The sequence below is a fragment of the Saccoglossus kowalevskii genome, chromosome 10 (genome assembly GCF_978046115.1).
Source record: "Saccoglossus kowalevskii chromosome 10, keSacKowa6.1, whole genome shotgun sequence".
Classification (NCBI taxonomy): domain Eukaryota; kingdom Metazoa; phylum Hemichordata; class Enteropneusta; family Harrimaniidae; genus Saccoglossus; species Saccoglossus kowalevskii.
In genome coordinates, this window is record NC_140650.1 from 23,633,664 (window position 1) to 23,657,312 (window position 23,649).

Genomic DNA, 23,649 nt, shown 5'->3' on the forward strand with positions numbered 1-23,649 from the left:
TAAAAACACACACGTCATTTTTTAAACACGCACGTCGTTTTTAAACACACGCCATTTTTAAAAACACACACGTCGTTTTTAAACACACGCATCGTTTTTACACACACGTTATGTTTTTAAACACACATTATTTTTAAAACACACATGGCCTTTTAAACACACACGTTTTTTTTTAAATACACATAATTGTAAAACACACACGTAATTTTAAGACACACATCATTTTTAATTCACACGTCATTTTTAAAACACACGTTTTTTTAAAACACCCACGCCATTTAATATACACACATGATTTTTTAAAGCACATACCATTAAAACGCACAGTCACGCCGTTTTTTTAAAATGCACACATCATTTTAAAACACACACGCCACGGCCTCCAATACGTACGTAATTTTGAATTATTAGCACGTTTTCTTCTAGTATACACAAAATAATAAATTTACATTCCGCGCCTCGTAATACTAAATCATTCAAAAATGTTGTGTGATGATTCACATACATGCACATTTTTCATATTTATAGTTTTTAAGGACAAAGAGAATAACAGTGTTTTTTAGCAACTTGGAATTATTATGACCATGAATATTTCACTTCACCAGCAGAAAATGCAATAATAATCAAAACAGCACATTTTGACCAAAATTACCAACATTTTTAAAATCACTACATAACTCGTATCTATCTTCGTTACTGTGAACACTCAGAGATAAGAAAACATGCAAAATAATCCCAAAACGGCCATGTTGGAATATTTTCCACAGGAATCCATGGAAACACATTATTCCATGGATATCTTGTACAGCCATATGTAACCCTCTTTATACTACATATCATGTTTGTTAGCATAAGTCACCGAAGAAAATGTTGGGATATGATGGAAAGTTTCTGCCATAGGACCAATTGTAAACTCAAAACACGCATTTTTGACAAATTTTCGAGGTCGTTTTGTGGAAAACTTAGTTCGGCAACCTTCTTCCTGGATTTCGAGGATTTCTGAGAATGTTTATTTTATGGTAGCGAACAACCTTAAATATATACACGTTTTTATGTTTGTCGCCAAAATCGAGGACTTATTATTTTATGGAAAAAACACACTACAAACAAATCACATAAAAATGCACATATCCACATTTAAAACAGCTTGTTTAGGATTTATTTCAAATTGATGCCTAAAAGCCGACTATCCATGGCCGGCCACTTGTTTGGAGATAATCGGAGTGAACAAACTTAAACCTTGGCCGGCGAAAATGATACTAACAAATCAACCTAAATATTGACGTTGTTTAGTCACGGTGGCTTTATCTGAAAGTCGATATCATGAAGAGAGTGAATTACTGATAATACCAAACAGCAAATAAAAACATAATCTTTATTACATACATTTAAAATTATTTTATTATAATAAATGATAAAATACTGTAAATCATGTTGTAATATGTAAGTTATGTTTCTGTAATTGTTTTCATTTGGTAATAGCTGACTTAAGGTAGCAGCCTACTCGTAATTTTGGACAAAATTGGTCATAGATCCGTGCCACTGTAACTGAAAGGACCAATGATCAGTAGTGTTTCACATTTCTATAATTATCACAATAAATAATAACAAAAATTTCGTCTTCGTTCTCGCTACAAGTCGTTATATATCAGAAATAGATTATATATTGATTCATAGATGGAAATCTACTATTGTTTTCTTGCTGCCCATTGATGAATTGGTTTGCACGTCATCCAGAATGTGTGTTGATGTCATGCAGCAAATAAGATGACGTCACCCAGCAAAATGTGATGATGTCATCCAGCAAGTATGAGCGATACGGTTAGAATGAGCATACACATACTAGATTCACGGAGCTCAGTGCTTGATTGGCCCAGTTCGATATTCTCTGCTCCAACAGCCACTGAAAAAGGTGAGCAAAAATAAATTATTGGGTTTTAGGGTTGGTAGAACAGCATGTTTTTAAAGATAGGTATGAATTACATTACACTTCTCTACTTTCAAGCAATTTGAATATATTGTTTAAAATATCGTTGATTTTACGGTCGCAAAAGTTCGTATAAATTATTGTTTCGCAGACGCAAATTAACGTATATCATGTGTGAGGCATCGTCGTACGCCACGGTCTCTTTTACGGCAAGCCTATTTCGTTGAGTCTCGAAGCGAAAATAAACTCTGGCGGCGAGAATGGTGTGAGGCATCAAAGATCAAAGCAGAATCGTCAATTGACTTTTTTACAGATGCTCTTCGTCGATAGAGGGCGCAACATGAAATGACGCTGGAAATTATTCTTACCAACATCACAGTTTTGACCAGTCCAACCATTATGGCAAGTACAAATTATACCAGACCCATAGTCACCGAAGTCACAATCTCCATTAATGCATGCACTAATGCCACACACGTCTAGAAGATAAAAATAAATTCAGTATTAGAAGACAATAAAACTAGAATAAGGTGACTTTATATATCATGTTAAATTTCCTGAAACTTTCAATTTCAAGTTGCTAACCGATTAATCTGATTAAAATAAGATCCTGGTAGGCTTATTTTTTTTATATAATTACTATAATTACTATAATTATTATTTATTTTAATTCTTGCAGCAAAATAATTATAACGTCAAAAAATAATTAAAAAAAAATAATTATTTTAATCAGATTGCTAACCGATGTGATTGGATGTTTTAGATAACGAAGAAATAAAAAAATAAAAAAATAAGGTACCCAATTTCGTTTTTATTTAATTATCAACCATCTTAGGAGGCAATGAAGAATAGTTTATATCGTTACTCTAAGTCGCGCACAGTTTTTATGATTCTTACATCATTTCCAAAATGTTCATAAAGTATCTCGCTATCATACACACTCGGTGCCTATTCAAGCAACAATCACAACTCCAATAATGTAGAAATTGTTAGTAGTTCACTGTAAACGCGAAGACACTTTATTAAGATTATTGTATCGTATTGTATTTATTTCATATTTTGTAGTTTTTGTTATGTACACATTGTATTTTTATATATTTTTTTTTTATATTTGCGAGGGGAAATCTGTAGCCATCTCTTGAATAAATAAACAATTTATAATAAAAACACAAATGACTCTAAAATAGGGTAATTGCAACATGGCTGTTTCCATAGAAACAAGTTTGGGTTACCGTGGACTATATTTGATTTTTGACATTCATTTGATGGAATATTTCACTCAGTAAAATATTAGGAATTTACAGTGATTTTAAAATGTCCCATTTTACTGGTTTCGTCGCCACACTTCTCATTATCTGGCATAAAAACACGTGGATTTGGAACTCTGTTCCGCGTGCTGCATCATGGGGAAATAAGCGATAGCGAAGACATGAGTATCAAACACAGACAGCAAAACAAAAACTTCGAAAACTTGAATAAACCCTAGACCGTGTCCAACGTTCGTTTCAGTGTACAAAACATCACTCGCTATGTCCAAGTGAGTCGGTTCGAAGAGATTACCAAATATGGACATATATATACATATGTGTATAATTTGCATACATATTTCTAGAAAAACAAAGAGTTGGATATTTACCACAGCGTTCACCTGACCATGGTCCATAACATCGACAATACGACCCAGTCAGAGAGCACTCCCCGTGCTTACACGTGCCATATCCACACGTCCCTGAAATGAGAACACAACAATCTGAACCCTGTAAGTCACATATATACTTTTTTTTTATTTATCATCATTATATATCATTCGTGAATTTATTCAATCTGATTAAAACATGTGATGTTGCACTTTATGTATTTTTTAAAATTATATATATTTTATTTTATTTATACCCAAATTTATTATGTTTTATTTGTAATTATTGTAACTATTGCCACAAACTATGATCGCCGCGGGATTTGTTTGTATATATATATATGAAAATAAATAATGAAAAAAACACACTTTTATTTCAAATAAAAATAAGAATAAATAAAACCCAAATTGGTAAGTTAGTTTAATACGGTTGGCATTTATTGACGTTACAGTGACTGTAAGAGCGTATGCCTACTAGATAATTTTATGGTTTATCAAACGAAGATTTTGTTATATGCAACAAGAAGAAGACAAATCATAATCTAATTTGAGGGCAAGAATCTCTGGGCCGGTGTACCCCTCGTGTGGTACGTGTATTGTTAGACAACAACTAATGGATTGGTATATTCCAATCAATATTATAAAAGTTATAAAGTACGTAGATTTGTGGAACAAAGAACATAACCGAAGCATGGAACGAGAAAAAAGATACAAAATATAACATAAAAATAAACTGAAAACTGATAACTATGACATATTTACAAATAGTAAAATTACACATTGCATGTGCTTTCATACATATTCTTTACTTATATGCAGGCTCAAATCGCACTACGTGCTCGTTATTTGGGTTCGCATAGTAACGAGCCCCTGTGCTCTTCTTGAGATAATAAGAACGTAGTAAGAATGGAGTCAACAGGCGATGGTTGTCGTCGAATTACAGAAAGAACATTATATTAGTAATGAGAATTACAATCAAAGAAGCAACCGTCAACGATAACATTATATTATGGTACATATAGTCTAGCACATGTGTACCAAGCTTTGCCTGAATACTGAACTCCTAGAGATGGTGTTGGCAACTGAACTCGGAATAAAAACATCGTTACCGTTCACTATTTTTTTCAGATTTTGATACAAGTCGCTAAAAACAATGTAAATGTCAGCTATATATCAAGTTATTCATTTTCATATTGCTAGTAAATGAAACAAATTTTGTTCGATTTAAAATCAAATTATGAACGAACGACCGACCAAATATTCTGTATCTCTGGCTAGTGAAGGCGATCATTTCAAAACAGCAGCGGTAAATGTCATAAATAGTTATTTCGATAAAGTTTCTTAAATTTGTTTATGTTATTACGTTTCCAATTCAGTTAAATCACTGTCAATAATTTCGCGTATTCGGCGCTTCTGAGAGCAACGGGCCTGTGTCCGAAACAGTGGCCTTCGGAAAATTGGCACAGTGAATTTATTGATATGTTTTATCAACTTTATGAATATAACAAAAACAATTATTAATAATGACAATATTCACTCATTGAGATTTTGTTTCAAAATCCACACAAATTGTTAGAAATGATAGATAAGAGTTCGATTCCTGAGTTCCACGCCCGAAGACGCCCTCCTTGGCCGTGCAGGAAATGGCCCACAGTGTGTTTGCAACCTGTTTTTAAAACTGCAATAATTAACCTAAATTGTTATTAACACAGGGTAAAGCATTTAATTTCAGTTAATAAACATTCTGAAATGTAACTTGTGATATTTTTTTACTTCTGTAAGTGTTGTCTTCACAGAAAATCTATCTGACAAACAAGTTTAACGTCGATTTTTTTGTGTACCCCAAACTTTGACAATCGATTTCTCTCATGTTATAAGTACGACTAACATAGTTAATGAGTTTAATCACAAGTTCAAAGTCTGTTGAAGTCTAATATCGCAATTTCGGGCTTTCGCCAACTCGTATTAGAGCAAGTGAGCTGTTTTAATTTCACCCTGAAACACAAACTAAGGAACAGAATGGACTCGCGCCATGTTGTTGAAGCGATGAATGAACTATGCCTTCTCCGACGTTCGCCAACCGAGGATAAAGGTCGGTCATTAAGCGGGAAATTCAGATTATTTCCTGACCCTGTACAGTGAACAACTAAGCTACCACGATGTCTGACGCAGCACCCGCTCCACAGAAGAAGGCTACCAAGCCAAAGAAGCCAAAGGCACCAGCTACCCATCCTAAAACCATCGATATGGTTGTTGCTGCTATCACCAACTTGAAAGAACGCCAAGGGTCTTCTCTTCACGCCATCAAGAAATACGTCGGTTCTAACTACAAAGTCGACCTTGACAAGATCACCCCATTTATTCGTCGTGCTCTGAAGTCTGGTGTTGCCGATGGAAAATTCGTGCAAACGAAGGGTACTGGTGCGTCTGGCAGCTTCAAGTTGAACGCTAAAGTTAAGGCTGAGAAGAAAGCAAAGAAGCCAAAGACACCAAAGAAACCCAAGGCAAAGAAACCAAAAGCCAAGAAACCAAAGGCAGCAGCGAAGAAGCCAAAGGCGAAGAAACCAAAGGCTAAGTCCCCAAAGAAAGCAAAGAAGACACCAGCAAAGAAACTAAAGGCAGCAAAGAAGCCCGCCAAGAAAACTCCTGCGAAAAAGGCAAAGAAACCAGCAAAGAAAGCTGCTCCCAAAAAGAAGTGAGCGAACAATGGCTTGCTAGCAAACAAACCAAACCAAACGGCCCTTTTCAGGGCCAACGCATCCTCCAAAAAGAGAATGCCGTAATACTTCTGATAGTGTATGAATGGGATGAGTGTTGGATCGCTATAATTGTCGGTTTGAAACTATTTATGTTGTCATGTATGGTCGTAACCGTCACGTCTGTGATTGGAACGAGATGTGTTACTGCTGTACTTAGTATAAATGGTAGCTCGTAATCGGCTTGGGTTGAAACAATGTCAACGTGTGCTAGCTCTCCGTTCAGAGACCCGGGCAATGTAGTGTGCTAGTTTATGCAAATTATTGAAACTCCGCGTTGTCATTGGTCGATCGGTACCATGTGCCGACCGCAGTGATTTTGGTCAATGCACTAACATACAAATCGATTGCCTGTGACTCGGCAATGTTTCCCCCACTTTTGCACCTATTGTTTGGACAACAAACCCACCTTTTTTTTACTATGAGAATTAGAATTTTCGCACGTCATAGCTTATGTTATCACATGGTAATGTAAGTATATTCACGTAAATTCACTCTCAACTCTACTCAACAAAATACGCTTAGTGCAATATACTAGTACTTATTTGACTGGTCGAAAAACAAACCCTAAAACACATTTTTAGGGCTTTGTTACGTTTGGAATCTCACGTTAGCTTACCGCAATTATAACCACTCCACCCATCTCGACAGTCACATTTCTTGGTTTCTTCGTCACAGGTACCGTGGATACAAGCGGATTCTGAACAAGATTCTTAGAAGAAAAAAAAAACGATAGAATTCTGAGCATGAAACATTCTTTTGGCTTATAACTGACTACATTTCAATAATTTTACCAACTCACTCTCGTACGTACTCAAATTAAAATCATACAAAATGTACCCTCCGAATTTAGCGTGAATTCTTCGTAACGAATCGAGACGTTGGAATGACTGATGTTCATATCTAGGCTAAGATATTTTGAACCACATACAGTACAGTTTACTACTACCGGTAGTATACGGTCTATGATTGAACAAGTGAATTCGTCGGGTTTTCCACAAGTTTAATCAATTCGTCAACAGAGGGCGCTGTGCAGTAGCAAAATAATAAAGAAAAACAGTTCGGCCGCTGACCAACCATATTTTTTTAGACCTTATGATGAATTATACCTACGGCAGTTATTTCCTTCCCAGCCATTCTCACAAATGCACTCATTTTTATCATCGGAGCATACTCCATGTACACAAGTGCCAGATCCACACGTACCTATGGAAACATAATTATGTCATTAGCCAACTATTGTCATCGTGTTTGAACACAAGAATGGTAACCATAACGTCATAGAAGTTCTGTATTTTTTTGACTACTTATCATCTTAAGACATAATTTTGAAATTGACGACCGAAAAATAAATGGTCAAAATTGCCAGATTAAAAACACAAATTTTGCTTGTAACTTACCGCAGTTATAGCCACTCCACCCTGCATCACAATTACATGATGTCGAATTGCAAGAGCCATAGATACACCCCCGGGAGTAACAATATTCTAAACAACAAGAAGAAAAAAGAAGAACAAATTAGTCAGTATGGCAAATCACTATTTTTTTGACGTGGGAATGAATACTGATTTTATTCTCACTAACTACCTTCTCAAAAGTATATAACTCATGGATTCTAAGTAAAAACGGCACTACCGATAAAAATAATATTCTTTGAATTATTCATTATATTTTCAGCATGAAAAAATATTGCATTATAAAACATGTTTTCAATAAGTCCGCCCTCTGGCGACCAAACACTTCTGTGACGTCAGTATATATATGTATATATATATATATATGTATATATATATATATATATATATATATATATATATATATATATATATATATATATATATATATATATATATATATATATATATATATATATATATATATATATATATATATATATATATCAAAGTATAATGTGGATAAAGGCAAGTAAATCTAATAGATAAATTTGTTTGGCTGTAAAGTCGTTCGTCATTTCGAGTATATTAGTTGTAAATTTCCCAGTAACTTGATTTCCTAAGCATCATCTTCGATGTGAACGGCCCTTTTTCCATCAATTTTCCATCACCAAAGCGTCTCATCAGCAGAGGGCGCTAATTATTCCTTACCGCAGATAGTTCCGTACCATCCCCGTGCACAGCGACATTCGGTGTAGTTACTTTTAGAATTACACCATCCGTTAACACATGAGCCTTTTGCACAAGTATCTATGGAAATAAAGCGTTTCAATGTGTGTGTGTGTCAAATTGTTTTTTTCCATGGAGATTCAAATCAAAAATGCATATAAAACACCACATACCATTTGAAATCATGATTTAAGGAAGTGACTGGAAGATTTGTTGAAAAAATGAAGACAAATCAAAATATGCAGATAAGACACCACGAATAAAAAGATACACAGGTCACACTCTTCCACCCCATGAGTTCGAATGGTTGATCCCTAATTTTACACTAACACAAGTATGAAGACACGTGTCATTCGAATGTATGAACAGACTTGAGCTCTGAGGCGTAATCATGGCCACGTTCAAAACAATGTGTACACATACTGTGGCTGCCGCCCTCTATTGGCAGATTTGAAATGTTCTTTCTTAGAATGTTGGAAGAGCCTCGCGAAACAAACAGATCGAATAGCTTCACCTTCGCGGTGGTGTGCCATTACGCATAGAAAATAGTTCCTTTTTGTTTCATGAATTTTATGCATTTGTAGACTCCTTGTTGTGTTTGGGGTCTTTTATTGATAGTAATAATTATTTTGTGTTGTATTTTGAATACTTTTACTCATTACTTATTTGATCTTTCTAAGTGACTTGCCCTATTGTATCCATTCGCCTTTTTGCCGTTTGTTGATACATACTAGACATGAAAGCTGTTTTTTGTTATGTCACTGTGAATTTCGGATACTTTTGATTATCCCAAGGCTTTACAGGTCGCCAATGAGGTAAATATGTGCCCATAATGTATCCGTTGCATTTACACTATTTTTGCCTTTTTTTTTGTTCAAGATTTATCTTGTTATCAAGTATTTTAGATGTTTTGAGTAGATCGGAAAAACGATCATTTGTTACTATTATTCGACATACCTAGCATATCGTTGCTATAAATTTAATTGTGTTGCTACGTTATTGTTATTTGTATTTATCTGTATTTTTCAGTTTTTACGGAGCTTAAGATTGTGAATACGATGTTCATGAATGTGTTTGGTTTTACACTACGGATCGTTCGCTGTATAGTGTTAAGCAGACCTGCACTGTTGCGTGAATAAATCACATCTCTAGTATACGAAACTCTTGTAGACTTGTCACTTTAAAGTAAAGCTCTTGGTGATACACATACATACTAACCGCATAATATCCCAAACCATCCTATATCACATACGCACTCCCCCTCATCACATGTGCCATGTACGCACCCATCACTGCTATCACAGGTATCTGAAATAGACCATAACGTGAAAACAACTTCAAGTTGTTACATTAACGCAGTCGTCGCGACGCGCCCCGTTCGATGTAGGAATCATAGCGACTTTGTGTATTTACAATTAATCGTTTAGCCAATTCATGAACATTAATTTGTATCATTCATATCCACATGCCCGAGGAAGAAAATAAATCCTTAAATATAGGAAATTATACCTTGGTGAATGTCCATTTTTATCGTTATAATTGTTCCATAATTTAAAATATTCTTTGTGACCTTCATTGTGTCGGCATTCCTCGGTGAAAACCACTGGCCTGACTTTAGGCTTAGTATTTTTTTCTAAAACTTAACATTGACAATATTTTTTGTTTTAAAATGGTCCAATCTATAAAAGCTATATACGTAAAATCAATATTTATATAATATTCATGAAACGAAATATCTGACTTTGCAACATATTTACACCGGAGTTGGATGTAAATATAAATGTTTCAGTTGATTACAAATACTGTAACACTACAGTAGTTACCACAAGAATTTCCAATCCACCCGGCGTTGCACTGACAAGCAGTACCACCACTCCCACCAACACATACATCTGCGTTCACGCAGGGATGGCTACCACATTCTGTAATAGAAAGATTGCAAAATAGTTTAACATTCAAATATTCAATTAATTTATATGTTTGAACTTGTACAACTCGGACACACCTCATAAGATGGTTTATTATTGATACTGCATTACACACTCCCGCCCTCTAGTGACAACGTGCTAATGTGACGCAATCGTGTGTAGTTCGTCTGCGTTATCCTCGGGGCCGACATCCGGGCATTTTCACCGCATGGCAACCATCACGGTGAAAACAAAGGCCGAAAACTCTCAGAAAACGGTACTTTGGGATGGTTGTTGAGACTCCCCTGAACAGTGTAACAAGATTACCCCTGCGTGTGAAACGCATACTATATATAAATTTGATTGTTCAGGATTACTTCAAAGTTGAGTTCCTGTTGTTTTTCTCGAATACAGCGCGCGCAGAGCCCATAGAAATACGCAATCTCCTTCCCTTTGCAGCCTTCAATTTTGTGGTCTATCACCTCACTACGCACGGCCACGCACGGCACGGTTGTTTCATTTGAAACCGAACTACAAAAAGTGGGAAAAAACGTATGTGACATCCGAACTATTTATTAATGTCAGACTTCAGTAAAAACGTAAATACGAACCATTTTATCGCGGACTATATTTTGCAAGGTAATGTTATAGTAGTGAAATGGCGCGCGTGATACACCAAAACTTGGAGGGAAAAAAACGTTCTGTTAACGAATATAGTTGGGAAAGAAACATTAAATACTAATTTCACTGAAAGGGGTTTCCTAACATTTCCGTTCATCTTGTATTCTGGTGAATATTTCAATACTATTTCTGGCTTGAACGGGTTCGATTTTCCGCGTCTAACTGCCATAGAACACAAAGGTTTTTGTAAATTTATAAAGTTAGTCATTTATTGTACAATCTAATGCTTTCTCATCTGGGAAAGAATTGCACTTTTCTAACGCAATTCATGTATATTTTAATCTAATTAACGGGACATTTATTCGGAGCCATGGCATGAAACGTCCTATGAAAGCGATTAAAGTAACCGAGTGACTTACGCATAACTTTGTTAACCCACAGGGTCTTGCAGTTCGAACATATTCGAATATGCAAATGAGTTCTATGCAAAGCTGCTTTGTGCAGTGATGATAAGTGACGCGTATCGAACTGTGCGGAGTTCGAGAAATACGTGGTACACAGTTGTGCGCGTCTTAGCAACGTGGAACGTCTTATGACGTACTCCGCCCCCAGGATAGCGTCAATATTGGTGGTCCGAAAAATAAATAAATCTTGCTTTTTTTAAATTTACACTATTCTAAATGACAAACACAGCCATCGTTGTGAACTACTTGCTTTCAACCATTTACGCCATTTTGACATCACGAAAGCGCTTCGTCGCAAGATGGCGCGGTAATAAATGAGCGTGTGTTGGGATGTATATAATAATACTTTCAGGTTCAGGACAACGCATTCGTAGGACTTTTCATCTTAGTATTTCGCCTTATGGCATTATGCTATTGCCCTTCAAATTCCTGACTGTGAATTTAAATCTAGCATCCTGCTAGCGGAATAAACCGTTAAGAATATAATAGCATTGTTTAGCACGGGTCAGCGTCTCTATTCACACTCAAAGGACGCGTTGAAAGCACGCGCCATTAACCTATAATCTGTCATCGAATACGTAAATAGTCTTACATGGAACGACGGCTTTCGGAAAAGAACGTTCTCGGGCTAAATGTATAGATTGTATTATCTAGTGGAACAACACTATGCTATTACACGATGAAGAATCGGAAGAATGTTTAACTGGTTCTTTTATTGAAATTCTGAAAGCTGACGTTGATTTTTGACAGTGAACCGTATTACTTACTGAGTGCCTGTACCAGAGACAATGACAGCACACACAGTGAAATGTACACCAGTAACCGCATCTTATAGCTGTGAAAAGAAAAAAATAATACATAAACACTTATTTATGGAAGTTCGTGATCTTGATTCCATCGTTTGTGTATTGGAATGCGTGCGTGGTTACCTTTGGTGTAGTGTACCATGTAGTCGTTGGCATAGAAGCAGTCAGTAGTATTAGTGTAAAACTTAACAACTTCAGTACGTGATTGAAATGTGCAATTAAACTAATAATTGAAAAAACAGTGATTAAAGTTAAATGTATGCGACACGTGATACACACTGAAGGTATTCGAGACAGGAGTGTATGTCAATTGTCGAGAAATACTAGTAAATGATTTAATTACATATATGGATAATTAAATAAACTACTGATATCAACGAAAACACGTAGCAACGCTTCGTACCAACGGCAATTGGGAACATAAAATAGGAATAGTAAACACGTGATACATTGATAATAATTTCAATAATAATAATTACACCGCAACGTATACATAGTTATAATATAATACTAAAGCCAAAATATCATAAAATAATTGAATAATTAACATTCGGCAGTCTGTTGACGTGTCACCGTGATACGGTGATAGGTCTAAAAAAATACAGTTTTTTTCGTATTTTGAAATGTACTGAATGCATGCAACTAGTTACAGACCAGTAACAAAGAGTGGAGTCACATATTCCAAGCTAGTTGCCTCGGTTACACATACAAAAAGCAATAAATTAGTTGCCCCTGTGGTCACTGTGACGGAACCCAACAGTCGATAACTTTACTGGTATTCGTCTATGATTTACAATACTTAGTATATTGGAGTTGTATGATTTCACAATAAACTCAAATTTCCTACTTACAGGATATCATAGTTGTTCACCTTCGCTCTCAAGTATTAAACAGTAAGTGTTTTCAAAATTTATATTTTTTTCAAAATTTGTCTGATACATGTATAACAAGAGATACTAGGCAGTTTTTACCTGTTAGCAAATTTGACAACATCTCAAAGATAAATAAATTATCAAACCAATACATCACCGTAAAAACTAAAGAATCGCGTAAAAAAGTGAGCACTTTATTCGCGAAGAAAAAACACCGTAGCCCTGGATTATAACCATTGTCGAAATGTTTAGATAGTTACTCACCTGTTTGCTTGCGTCGTAGTGTTCAGCGTATTACAAAATACAATTGTTGACACGGCAATATTCCTTAGTAGTCTGTCTTAACTTTGGTTTTCAATAAGTTTGCTGTTCAACGATGATATTTGGAGAGAAAACTACCATAGTACTGTGATTTCTCCTATTGTCTCACGCAGGCACTACACGCCTATTTTTTTAAAATAAAATATGCGGCGGTCAGTGCTTTAAAAAGCTAATAATCCGTACCGTACTGTTGTTGTTACAAAGACCTGATTCATTATCAACAGAATCCCAGTATTCGATGATGGGAAGAATAGACGAATATAATAAAGGCTTGCGCATTACTACAGAGGATGGGCCTGAATAAAACACCAACAATTATACTCGCTTGATCCCTGTGAATGGCTTCCGTTCACAAAAGATCTAATTTAGCCTATTGTATGTGACACTATTAGTTAAATTTCAAATAATATCTTACTCCAATCTATGTCACTGTTTGTCAAATTTCAATAGTGTACTCGCAGTATTACCTAAACAGCAGCAAGAAGTTGTCCTGCTGGGTTTAATTTTTGATACGTTTATCATGCCCAATGTCAAACTCTTACAACACCAGTATTTTTTCTATGTTTATTACCATGTCCATAAGTTGTAATTCTGAATATTCAAATTTATGTGAATTAACTTTCCATTTGTAGTTGAAAATTGCCCTTTCATAATTTATATGTTACAGTATTGATTTTGTATGATTCTCATTCATTTCAAGGGATTCGTTGAATGTCATAACCCAGTTCAGCGATTATTTGGTCGTATACATGTTGAATATAATTCAAAATGATTTTTTCGCTGTACACGATAATCAAGAAGTTTATTAGTTCGTGTTAGAAATGTTTGTCCGCATAGGAAAGATCAGCTGCTGTATTGTTACATTGACAAACTTTTAATCGCTCATTAATTAACATAAGAACCAGCTATTGTTATTAGTTAATAAGCAACGAAATTTGTTTGTAATAGAGGTACTAGTACCTTAAAAAAAGAAACTTATGCTCCCTCTCGGACCGATGACAGAAGGTGAACGCCCTTAATTCACGCAGTGCGAGTTATTCCCAGCTAATATGCAGTTATAACGAAAGGAAGGCGGTCCACAATGATGTGTGGCAATGTTCCTGCAGTGCCCCTTATTTCGCCCGATCGCAATGATGGTTTGTAAGTTATCTAACCTCCAAAATGATTGGCCCTTCAGTTTGCCTCCGTAGTAGGTAATCAACAATATATGTGACAGGAATAATTAAATGAACTGTATATGTAGGCGTAAAACACTAACCCAGGTTAGCGTCCGTGACAGGAAGGGTCTGATAAAGTGACACAACAATTCCAGTTCACCACATAACAAAGAAACTATCCAATGGTTGTAAATATCATGTGTCTCTTTAATTTGAACTTGTACTTTTGATTATGATCTGGTATGAATTGATTTCTATTGTGACTGGCCCCTAATTTAGTTTCTAACAGTATCTCAAGTCTAGGTACAAACATACTCCTTTATGCCTACAAGTAACGATAGGAACCCATCATTCCTTTCGGTTGCCTCGGGTTTTTACGCTACCCTGAGAACGGCTTGCTTCCCTACTTTGTTTCCCGACTGGCCGGGTCAGTTCCAGCTACACAATAATTTACTTCGCGTATTTGAGGAGTTCTCAAATATAATGGTGTATTCTCTGATCAATAAAACTCATACTATATTATAATACAGTAGCAACATGTATTATAATAATAACCAATATCTTGATAAGATTACAGTATACGTTTAAGAAAACAAACAACGGAACCTCTCTGGGTATATTTCTTCGCTCAAGCAAATAATTTGTTGCATAATGCAAAACCGACTTAGGGGTCGGCCACTCGAAATCACGGGATGGCAGGAAGACTTATAAAAAAAACATAGACACTAAGAAAATAATGCGTGTTACAGAAACAAAATAATCATGGCTCATTCAAGAAAAATGTACAGATTAGACACTGCGAAGAAATACACAGCTTCACCCCTTATGATTTCAAATGGCTGAAACTTTGACTTAAATAACACCGTGTTTGTTTTCTTGTACTGTACTTTAATTTTCTTCAATAACAATTACGATTACAAATATATACATACTTTCTTTTCGAATTAAAATTGACAGAACACGCGATTTATCAAAAATAACACAGTTACAACCAATCACATGCGACATACTCAGAGTTGCAGCTGCTTATAGCTAAGGTACTCGACACAGAATGTCATATAAATTCTCTGTATGTGAATGGAAACTATTGTATGGATATGGCTAGCAATGAATTGCACTGTCGAGTTACGGAAACCGCAATTGATGGTATGTTACACAAAGCGAACTGTGTATGCGGTATCTGTCAACAACATCTGCCCGCTGAATCACCCGGTCCCATCAGCAAATTAACGAATCGATGAAATATATAAAATACCCAATATGTGCCTGCTTGCACAGTGATACAACATATTTACACTTACACCAGTCACACGGAGAACGTGATTTTATCATATTCATTATGATAGCAAAGTTTAATACTGAATGTATATTTACAAATAGGTGATATCAATATAAGAAAGCAAATGTATAAGAAGTAAAAGATACTTTAAATGCTCATCCACACTGCTGATTCGCGTTTCAGTATCACGTAATATTCTTGTCCGAGTAGTTCAATCTGCATCCTCGTTCGCAGCCGATCGTGCAATGATTACGAAAATCGTTCACCAAATATCTATCTAACATGGATCGACCCATCGATAACACCATTGCATGTTAGGCAAATATTTGATTTGATACACTGATTTTTTTAAAAAAAAAGCTGCATTAAATTGTCTCATTTATTTTTATTCACGAAACGGTGAGCGTTTGCGCCATGAACTAACTAATCGGACACGATATAACGTGCACCAGAACCCCACAAATTGTCAAATATGTCTCAATATCATCCAGACCAAACCAGTTACAACTAGCAACAAAATGCTTGTTTCGACTAGTCCAGCTCTACCAGCATCTGAAACAGTACAAAAATAAAAATATTTAGCTGTTAAAAATAGTTGTATGTTAATCATGATAAGTATTTAGAAAACAATCACCGTGCTCTCAATGCATATTCATAAATACCCTTCATTCATTAGTCTAAAATGGACAGCGCTGATACAAAAAGTTGTTCGACAATTACAATTATTCGGCACAAATATGAAAAATACCATAGGGTATGTTAACCAATATAAATTATTTAACATCAATATAAACATACAATAAGGTATGTTGAACAGTAATAACTATTGAGCGTTTCAACACCTACCCTGATCACAGTGTCCACCGGTCCAGCCATTATAGCATACACAAGTCATATCAGATCCATAGTCGTTGGTATAACATTCTCCGATATAACACAGGGTACTGCCACATGTATCTACACAATAATAATTAATAAAGCAATTATGACTGATTTGTAAATTCACAGAAAAAGGAAATGTACATGTTTAAAAAATGTTTTTATTGCATCTTGATGAAAAATGTAGGGTATTTTATCGTAAAACAAAGCCTTTGTTTTGCCAGCAAATATATCAGTATTCATTCGATGAAACACTAAACAATCTGGACAGGTAAGGCTATTCCTACATAACAAAACAATCCCCTGAAATGCCCAAAGGTGTGTTTTTGTTTTGAAAAAAAAAAACGCATTGTCAAGTCACCGTAGATACTGCAACTACACATATGCGTAAATGGTGTACTTTGAGCGGGTCCAGCAGCCATGGCAATACTACATGGCCAACAAAGATGTTTTACATATGAAGTAAGAACCGATGAATCAGTAATGAATTAGCTAAATACATTTTATCGAACAAGATAACATATAAATTCACATAAAAATAATATCACGGAGTCATTTTAAATAACAAATGACAGCACATGTAGATATTTATGGTACACACTAAGAGAAAAGCAAAGGTTGTTTTTATACCACATCGTAATCCTGTCCATGGCCCAGAACATATGCAAGAAGAACCAGAACATATACCATGTATGCATGTACCAGGACCACATGTCCCTAAAATGAGAAAACAACAAACAACTTCATAAATAATTAATCATGCTACGGTAATGTGCAGTGACGTAATGATAATTACTATGCATGGTAAAAACATAACATATAATTTAAAATTCAGGGTTAATTTAGTCGAATGTGCTTTTTTAAAAAGTGTCAAAGCACACTTTTGAATTTACTTTTGACTTACCACAATTATACCCACTCCACCCTGCATCACACTCACATGTACCAGTGTCTGTGTCACAGTTACCATGGATACATGCATCATCAGACAAACAGGCATCTTAAAAACCAAGAGGAAAATGAATATGAGGATTCTTTATTTAATCATTCTAGACAGTATTCGAAATACGCAATAATATTTGCTGATTGATTATAAGATGTGTATGTGATTTTGTTTTCAGTGGTATGTCCTTGTGAAACAGAACGAGATGGTAATTAACGCTATAATTGTAAATCAGACCTTGCACCTCGGATAAGACTTTGCACTTTAGATACCCCGTCTGGAGTTGACAAAGATATAGAGTTCTTTCTCAACTATTAGTGCTAACAGTGCACTCATGCAACTCTTACCAAAATCGTGGGTTTGTATATTTTGTAAACTCACATTTTCTCGTGGTGTTTCTAATATAGTTTGACAGTTTAACTGTGAATAGCTTACCGGCCCAGAAAGTTACGATGAATTATACCCCTACACTATGCTGTGTCTAACTGTGACATGGACTGTCACTGGATGGATGTCTATGATGAACAACACTTATAGAGAAGTGTGTGTGTGTGGTGATGGACATATGAGCTGAAAAACTGTAGTATATTCAAGAGTTGATGTCGGACTGTACCTACCACAGAGTGTTCCATTCCAACCCCTATCACATAGACACTCAGTGTAACCACTCTCTTCTGTACACTCCCCATGCACACATGTACCATCCCCACACGTAGCTATAAAATAACACCCAAATACATTTAAAGAGGCAAAGTTAAGATTATCTATACATCAATTGATTATTTGTGGTGTCGCAATTAGGTAAATTTTTCGAACATGAGTTTTACAGAAACATTGTCCATTTTTACCGTAAAAACTGTGGCCGTCTAATGTCGCCAAGCACCCGTTAAAGCTATCGTGAAGTTGGTGGTTGCTTAGGAAATCAAATTTTGAATTTTGAAGTACAATTTGAAACGTGAACGTGTCTTACCGCAATCGTAACCACTAAACCCAACGTCACAGTCACACTTCCCAGTGTCATGGTTACAAGTTCCATGGTGACACACATCGTCATCGTTTATCTTACACATATCTGAGCAAAGTAACAACAAAAATCATCATTAACAAACAGTGATTTCAAAAGCTGACAACATAAAAATAATACCGGTACATACAAATGTTTCTGTTCATTACTACTGTAGTATATTATTCAATGATCATTCTGCATTATTATACATCTGCCACCGTAAAGCCATTTTTATCATACCATATTGGGAAATGCGAATTCCAAATATGGACGCGTAAGCGTTCTATAATAATAAAAAACAGGGCTGCCACCTGGGGTCTCCACACAATGAAATTCGCTGATTCTGTTCTAAACATTTTGGATTTCGGTATTCACAGTATGTATCATTAGGAGGAAAAGATGTATAATAATAATAATAATAATAATAATAATAATAATAATAATAATAATAATAATAATAATAATAATAATAATAATAATAATAATAATAATAATAATAATAATAATACAGACAGTACGCCGCTGTACTATCTTCATGCATACTTTTCGGTATCCTCGTAATAATCTCATATTATATTATGTTATATTATGTGATTGAAAACTGAAATAGATTGGCATTGACAAATTGTACAGTAGTATTCCGTGTGTTGACCTGTCTATGTGAAGAAACCCTGAAACTAAATTGGTGCAATTTACACGTACCACAGTTGACATCTTCCCATCCATCGTTACAGGCACACTGGGTGTAACCACTATCACATTCTCCATGGACACACGTGCCAGAACCGCATGTTTCTGCCGAAATATAAATTTATCATGTTTATTTCTCGAGGAGTGTGTTACATTATCTAATAATAAAATATAATACCAACAACAGTGGGTCGACGACCTATGCGAGGCTTTTGGGTGAACATAATAGTAGCGATATTATACAATATACAATCCATATAATCTTTTTGGGCTCTGGGTAATAAAGTTAAATTAATAAACATGAACACATATTAATTATAATAAAAGTATCAAAAACAAAGAAAGTTACTAAATGCTTCTTTTCAAGTTTGCATTATCAATGTATTGGATTAGTGTTTTCAGTAAATGTTTATCTGATACGTTGATGATTGTCTTTTTCTGTTTTGTCCATCTCATGTAAATTTATCGTATAGAGTTTTTCTTTCAGAAGAGTAAGCTTTACAAGATGTAATGAAGTTGATTTCATCCTCTAATACATTGCATATACAATGCACTCTACAAAACATCCGTCTATTTATTACAAATATTACTTCACATGCCAAAATCTTTAAAATTAATTTTGCCGACAGTCGCAATTTTTAAATATTACAAGTTTACAGACGGGACACTCACCACACTTTTCGCCTAACCAACCACGATCACAGTCACAACTCCCATCTGTACACACACCGTGATCGCACCCATTGTTACTATCACACGCATCTGAAATAAACAAGAATATTACTAGTAAACAACTAATGAATCAAAGGTTAACGGTCAAAGTTGTACTCTGAGAGCATTCATAGAGATTTATTAAAGGCATTGGGACTATTATGTGAAGTATTTTATTGTCGAAATTTGAGCGCACTGAATTGTTTCTAAACAAGACTGAATTCCGGCGAATACTAACAGATCTTCAAAGCGTTAGCAAACTGAATTAGAATACACGATCAAATTGGAAGCCGAAGCTATTGTCAGAGAGCATCAGATATTTCACAAACTATTCACAAGATCATAATAAAGTTCTGTGAATGATAACCGATGACAACTTAAATTACAACAACATGTGTGAAGACATTCACTTCGCTTAAAATTAAAATGCCCAAATTCAAATTTGAGTCAATATGATAATGATATTGACCTGAATAGAAAATGCAATGGTCTCCGTACTTTTCGTTTTCTGAGAAATCCAATATTTGAGATAATGGGTATAATAGATACAGATATTTAGCTACGAACGAAAATGAACTTGATATCACTTGACACTGAAAACCACAAATAATATTTATAAGGGTTTGACCATAAGAAACTCTGGGGGGGGGGGTCATAATAACTGTGAAAAAAAAAATCTTTGCTAATATTTTTCAGGATGTTGCTGATTTACATATATGTGTTCTATTCAGCTGTAAATATGTGTTTTGTCTTATTCCCTGTAGGTCTTTAATTCAATAATGTCTGTACAGCCCCCCCATCAATCGCGTCAGAATTTCCAAAGGTTAACCCCAAGTTACCGCATTCCGTTCCAGACCATCCATTTTCACATACACACTGATTACTAGTACAGGAAGTCGCATGTACGCATATGTCGTTATTACATACTGCACCGGAAAATAAAAAATAAATAAAAAAAAACGTGTCAATACATGGAATACGTTTGAATTCACGATGTTTTCATATGTGAGATTAAAACAACTGTCCCCTGAACATGGCATATATGGGTCTAGAAGTGTGTATGGATTTAGTTTCGAGGGGAGTGCACTACAATTCTACAGGCGAGAACCGCCAGGGTCATGTTAGTTATAGATGTGGGACCATAGCTCTTCTTGTGCCGTTTGTGTTACGTCTATGGGAGGAACCATATATCGTATAGGTCGATAAAACACTAATATCTAAAAATAACAAATTTAAGGATACCCAATGTACTAAAAATGGCTAAAATGCTATCACAAAGACTAAAGACCGATGTAAGAAGAGTTCTGGTGACACAGCTAGGTTAGATACGGCACGTAAGATATGGTGTGATCTATCTTAGCAATGCGTATATATATATATTTAATATTTTTGTCTGGTACTGCTTGATGAAGACCAATACGATTATGATTTTATCATAATCTAAAATTGTTGATTTTTTGCAGCAACACACAACAGTATTTGTTTGGTGGAAACGACATATACCATTACGCACGCGCAGCGACTGTATTGGCACATGAACGTAACATTCTGTATATGCGTATTAGAAAGATACATTTCATCAAACAAATACTTAGTTATGAAATGCAAAAAAAAAAACTTTTTAGGTTTATGATAAGTCATAATCAGGTTTATTCATCAGCCTATACCATCAACAGAATATATGACTGGGGGCTATTATCTCGTCAAACGAACGTGGGAATGTTGATTGTAGGCATGAAAAACGATTTAACGTCAATACTCCACCCTGTTCCTTTACAAATAGTATTGTCTGTCCATCACAGGTCATCGAATATTGCACCACACATTGGATCAGATTACACACACAATTAAGCACGGTCATCCGGCACAATAAATTAGGTGCCCACTCCCGTTAAAAGCGAATACCTCACACAAAGCACATTTTAGAGCGAAGACCGTCCACCGACAATAGAAATCATTTTCTAATTGCAGTACCCTATATTCTCAATAATGTATTATTTCTTGTGAATGATGTTTACTCGATTTTCGAGTAAACATTGTTGTTGGAAATTCTGCATTATTTGCAGAATTATGAAACTAACACTGGCAACACACAATAATACCACTCACCGATGACGGTCAATGCCACGGGCAATGATATCGAACACACTACGATGTACAAAAGTAGATTCATCGTAAAACTATAAAGGAAAGTCGACACCATTACAATTATCGATGTAAGTCCATCGTCTTGATTTTATGATTGAAACACACGCACAAAACAAATTTATGGCAGTAATTGTTAAAGAGTAATCAAGTAATCAAAACCGAAAATTAATTAATATCGCCGACTAATTGAACGTGTATCCTCGGTACTTAGCAACATACAGTCGGGGTCGTACTAGGAATGGGAATAACAAAATGACAGTATATCGTAGTTCAAACTTTTCACAAGATTCAAAAGAAATGTTTGTAAAAAGAGACAACTAGAACGTGCGTAGAATCATATATTTTAAGTTGCTAGGGTTAAGCATGACACGTCAATAAATTAAGGTTTCTGTTGATTATCGCGAAGCACCTTTGATCACCTGACCTCGTCGAATCTTCAGGTGCGTTGTGGCTTTTGTTCCGAGTTACACACGCCTGTCATCTAGCGATTAGTTCATGGCACCAACATTCCGCAATAAATTGTACTAATTCACATTATAATTGAGGGGAAATTCTAATTCCCAATTCTGTTTACACATTTGTGGTATACTCGTCAAAGAACCAAAATTGAGAAATAAATGTATCGAATAAATTTACCCAAGCGACATTCACCGAGCCACAATTATAAACTATATGAACGATATAATGAACAGCCGTATAATAACGTTCGGTAATTTGAAAACAAAACAAAACAACGTTGCATAAAACATTTCACGATGTAAGTGGACATTGAATAAAATTACTAGAATATGTGGTCAAACTGTCAGAGTAATAACTTACCTAAATATTTTCGTCCGTGTCGCAGGACTTAGTGCACTACAAAATGGCAGAAAACCTAAATGTGGAGCAATATCACCTGGAAACCACGGTATACGACTTGTCTGTTATTATATCGCATACAAAAAGTACTATACCATTACGATATTCATTGAAATTGTTGTTTGGTGGTAGGAACCTCGGGAATGAATCGGGATCACACAGTTCTTGTTGTTAAGGAGACCCGTTTCTTTTTTCAATGGAATCCCAGCAGTTGTTGGGGGTGCTGTTGACAAAAGTACACAAAGAGGCCAAAGAACAATATGCTACGGAGGATAGGGCTGAATAAGACACCAACAATATTTTAATTTGATTGAACCTTGAGAATGTTTGCCTTTGTTCATATATCTAAATGTAACTTTTTTTTAGCATTTGTAAAAATCCAATAACCTTCACGTAACTCTAATACATTGGTTCGCAAATTTACACGAGAACAGCACTCACAGTAAACATTCACAAAATTAATTAACTATAAGTTATTCATAGTGCACTAAAAAATTATAAGATTGGAAGAAACTGTAATAAAATTTACAGGTAATAAAACAAGA

General features: G+C 35.3%; 3 protein-coding genes across 3 annotated transcripts; 1 reads left to right on the top strand and 2 right to left on the bottom strand.

Annotated features, from left to right (window-relative positions):
- Positions 1-1,356: 1,356 nt before the first annotated feature.
- On the bottom strand, positions 1,357-13,522 carry LOC102807101 (uncharacterized). Its single transcript, XM_085504759.1, has 11 exons — positions 13,377-13,522; positions 12,202-12,269; positions 10,266-10,364; positions 9,661-9,750; positions 8,425-8,523; positions 7,720-7,806; positions 7,433-7,525; positions 6,939-7,031; positions 3,564-3,656; positions 2,296-2,406; positions 1,357-1,903 (listed from the first exon to the last, which is right to left on the bottom strand). Exons 2-11 carry the CDS (start codon positions 12,260-12,262, stop codon positions 1,797-1,799), a joined length of 933 nt encoding a protein of 310 aa, XP_085360885.1. The 5' UTR covers positions 12,263-12,269; positions 13,377-13,522; the 3' UTR covers positions 1,357-1,796.
- LOC144350267 (histone H1-III-like) lies at positions 5,685-6,320 on the top strand. Its single transcript, XM_078008521.2, has one exon. It carries the CDS (start codon positions 5,723-5,725, stop codon positions 6,260-6,262), a length of 540 nt encoding a protein of 179 aa, XP_077864647.1. The 5' UTR covers positions 5,685-5,722; the 3' UTR covers positions 6,263-6,320.
- Positions 13,523-15,913: 2,391 nt separating the features above from the next.
- LOC102804002 (uncharacterized) lies at positions 15,914-23,216 on the bottom strand. The gene is made up of 11 exons (XM_006815402.3): positions 23,066-23,216; positions 22,208-22,278; positions 20,938-21,024; positions 20,060-20,149; positions 19,400-19,492; positions 18,662-18,763; positions 18,309-18,407; positions 17,653-17,748; positions 17,379-17,465; positions 16,716-16,826; positions 15,914-16,421 (listed from the first exon to the last, which is right to left on the bottom strand). The coding sequence occupies exons 2-11, from the start codon at positions 22,269-22,271 to the stop codon at positions 16,336-16,338; spliced, it is 915 nt and encodes a 304-aa protein (XP_006815465.1). The 5' UTR covers positions 22,272-22,278; positions 23,066-23,216; the 3' UTR covers positions 15,914-16,335.
- Positions 23,217-23,649: the final 433 nt, after the last annotated feature.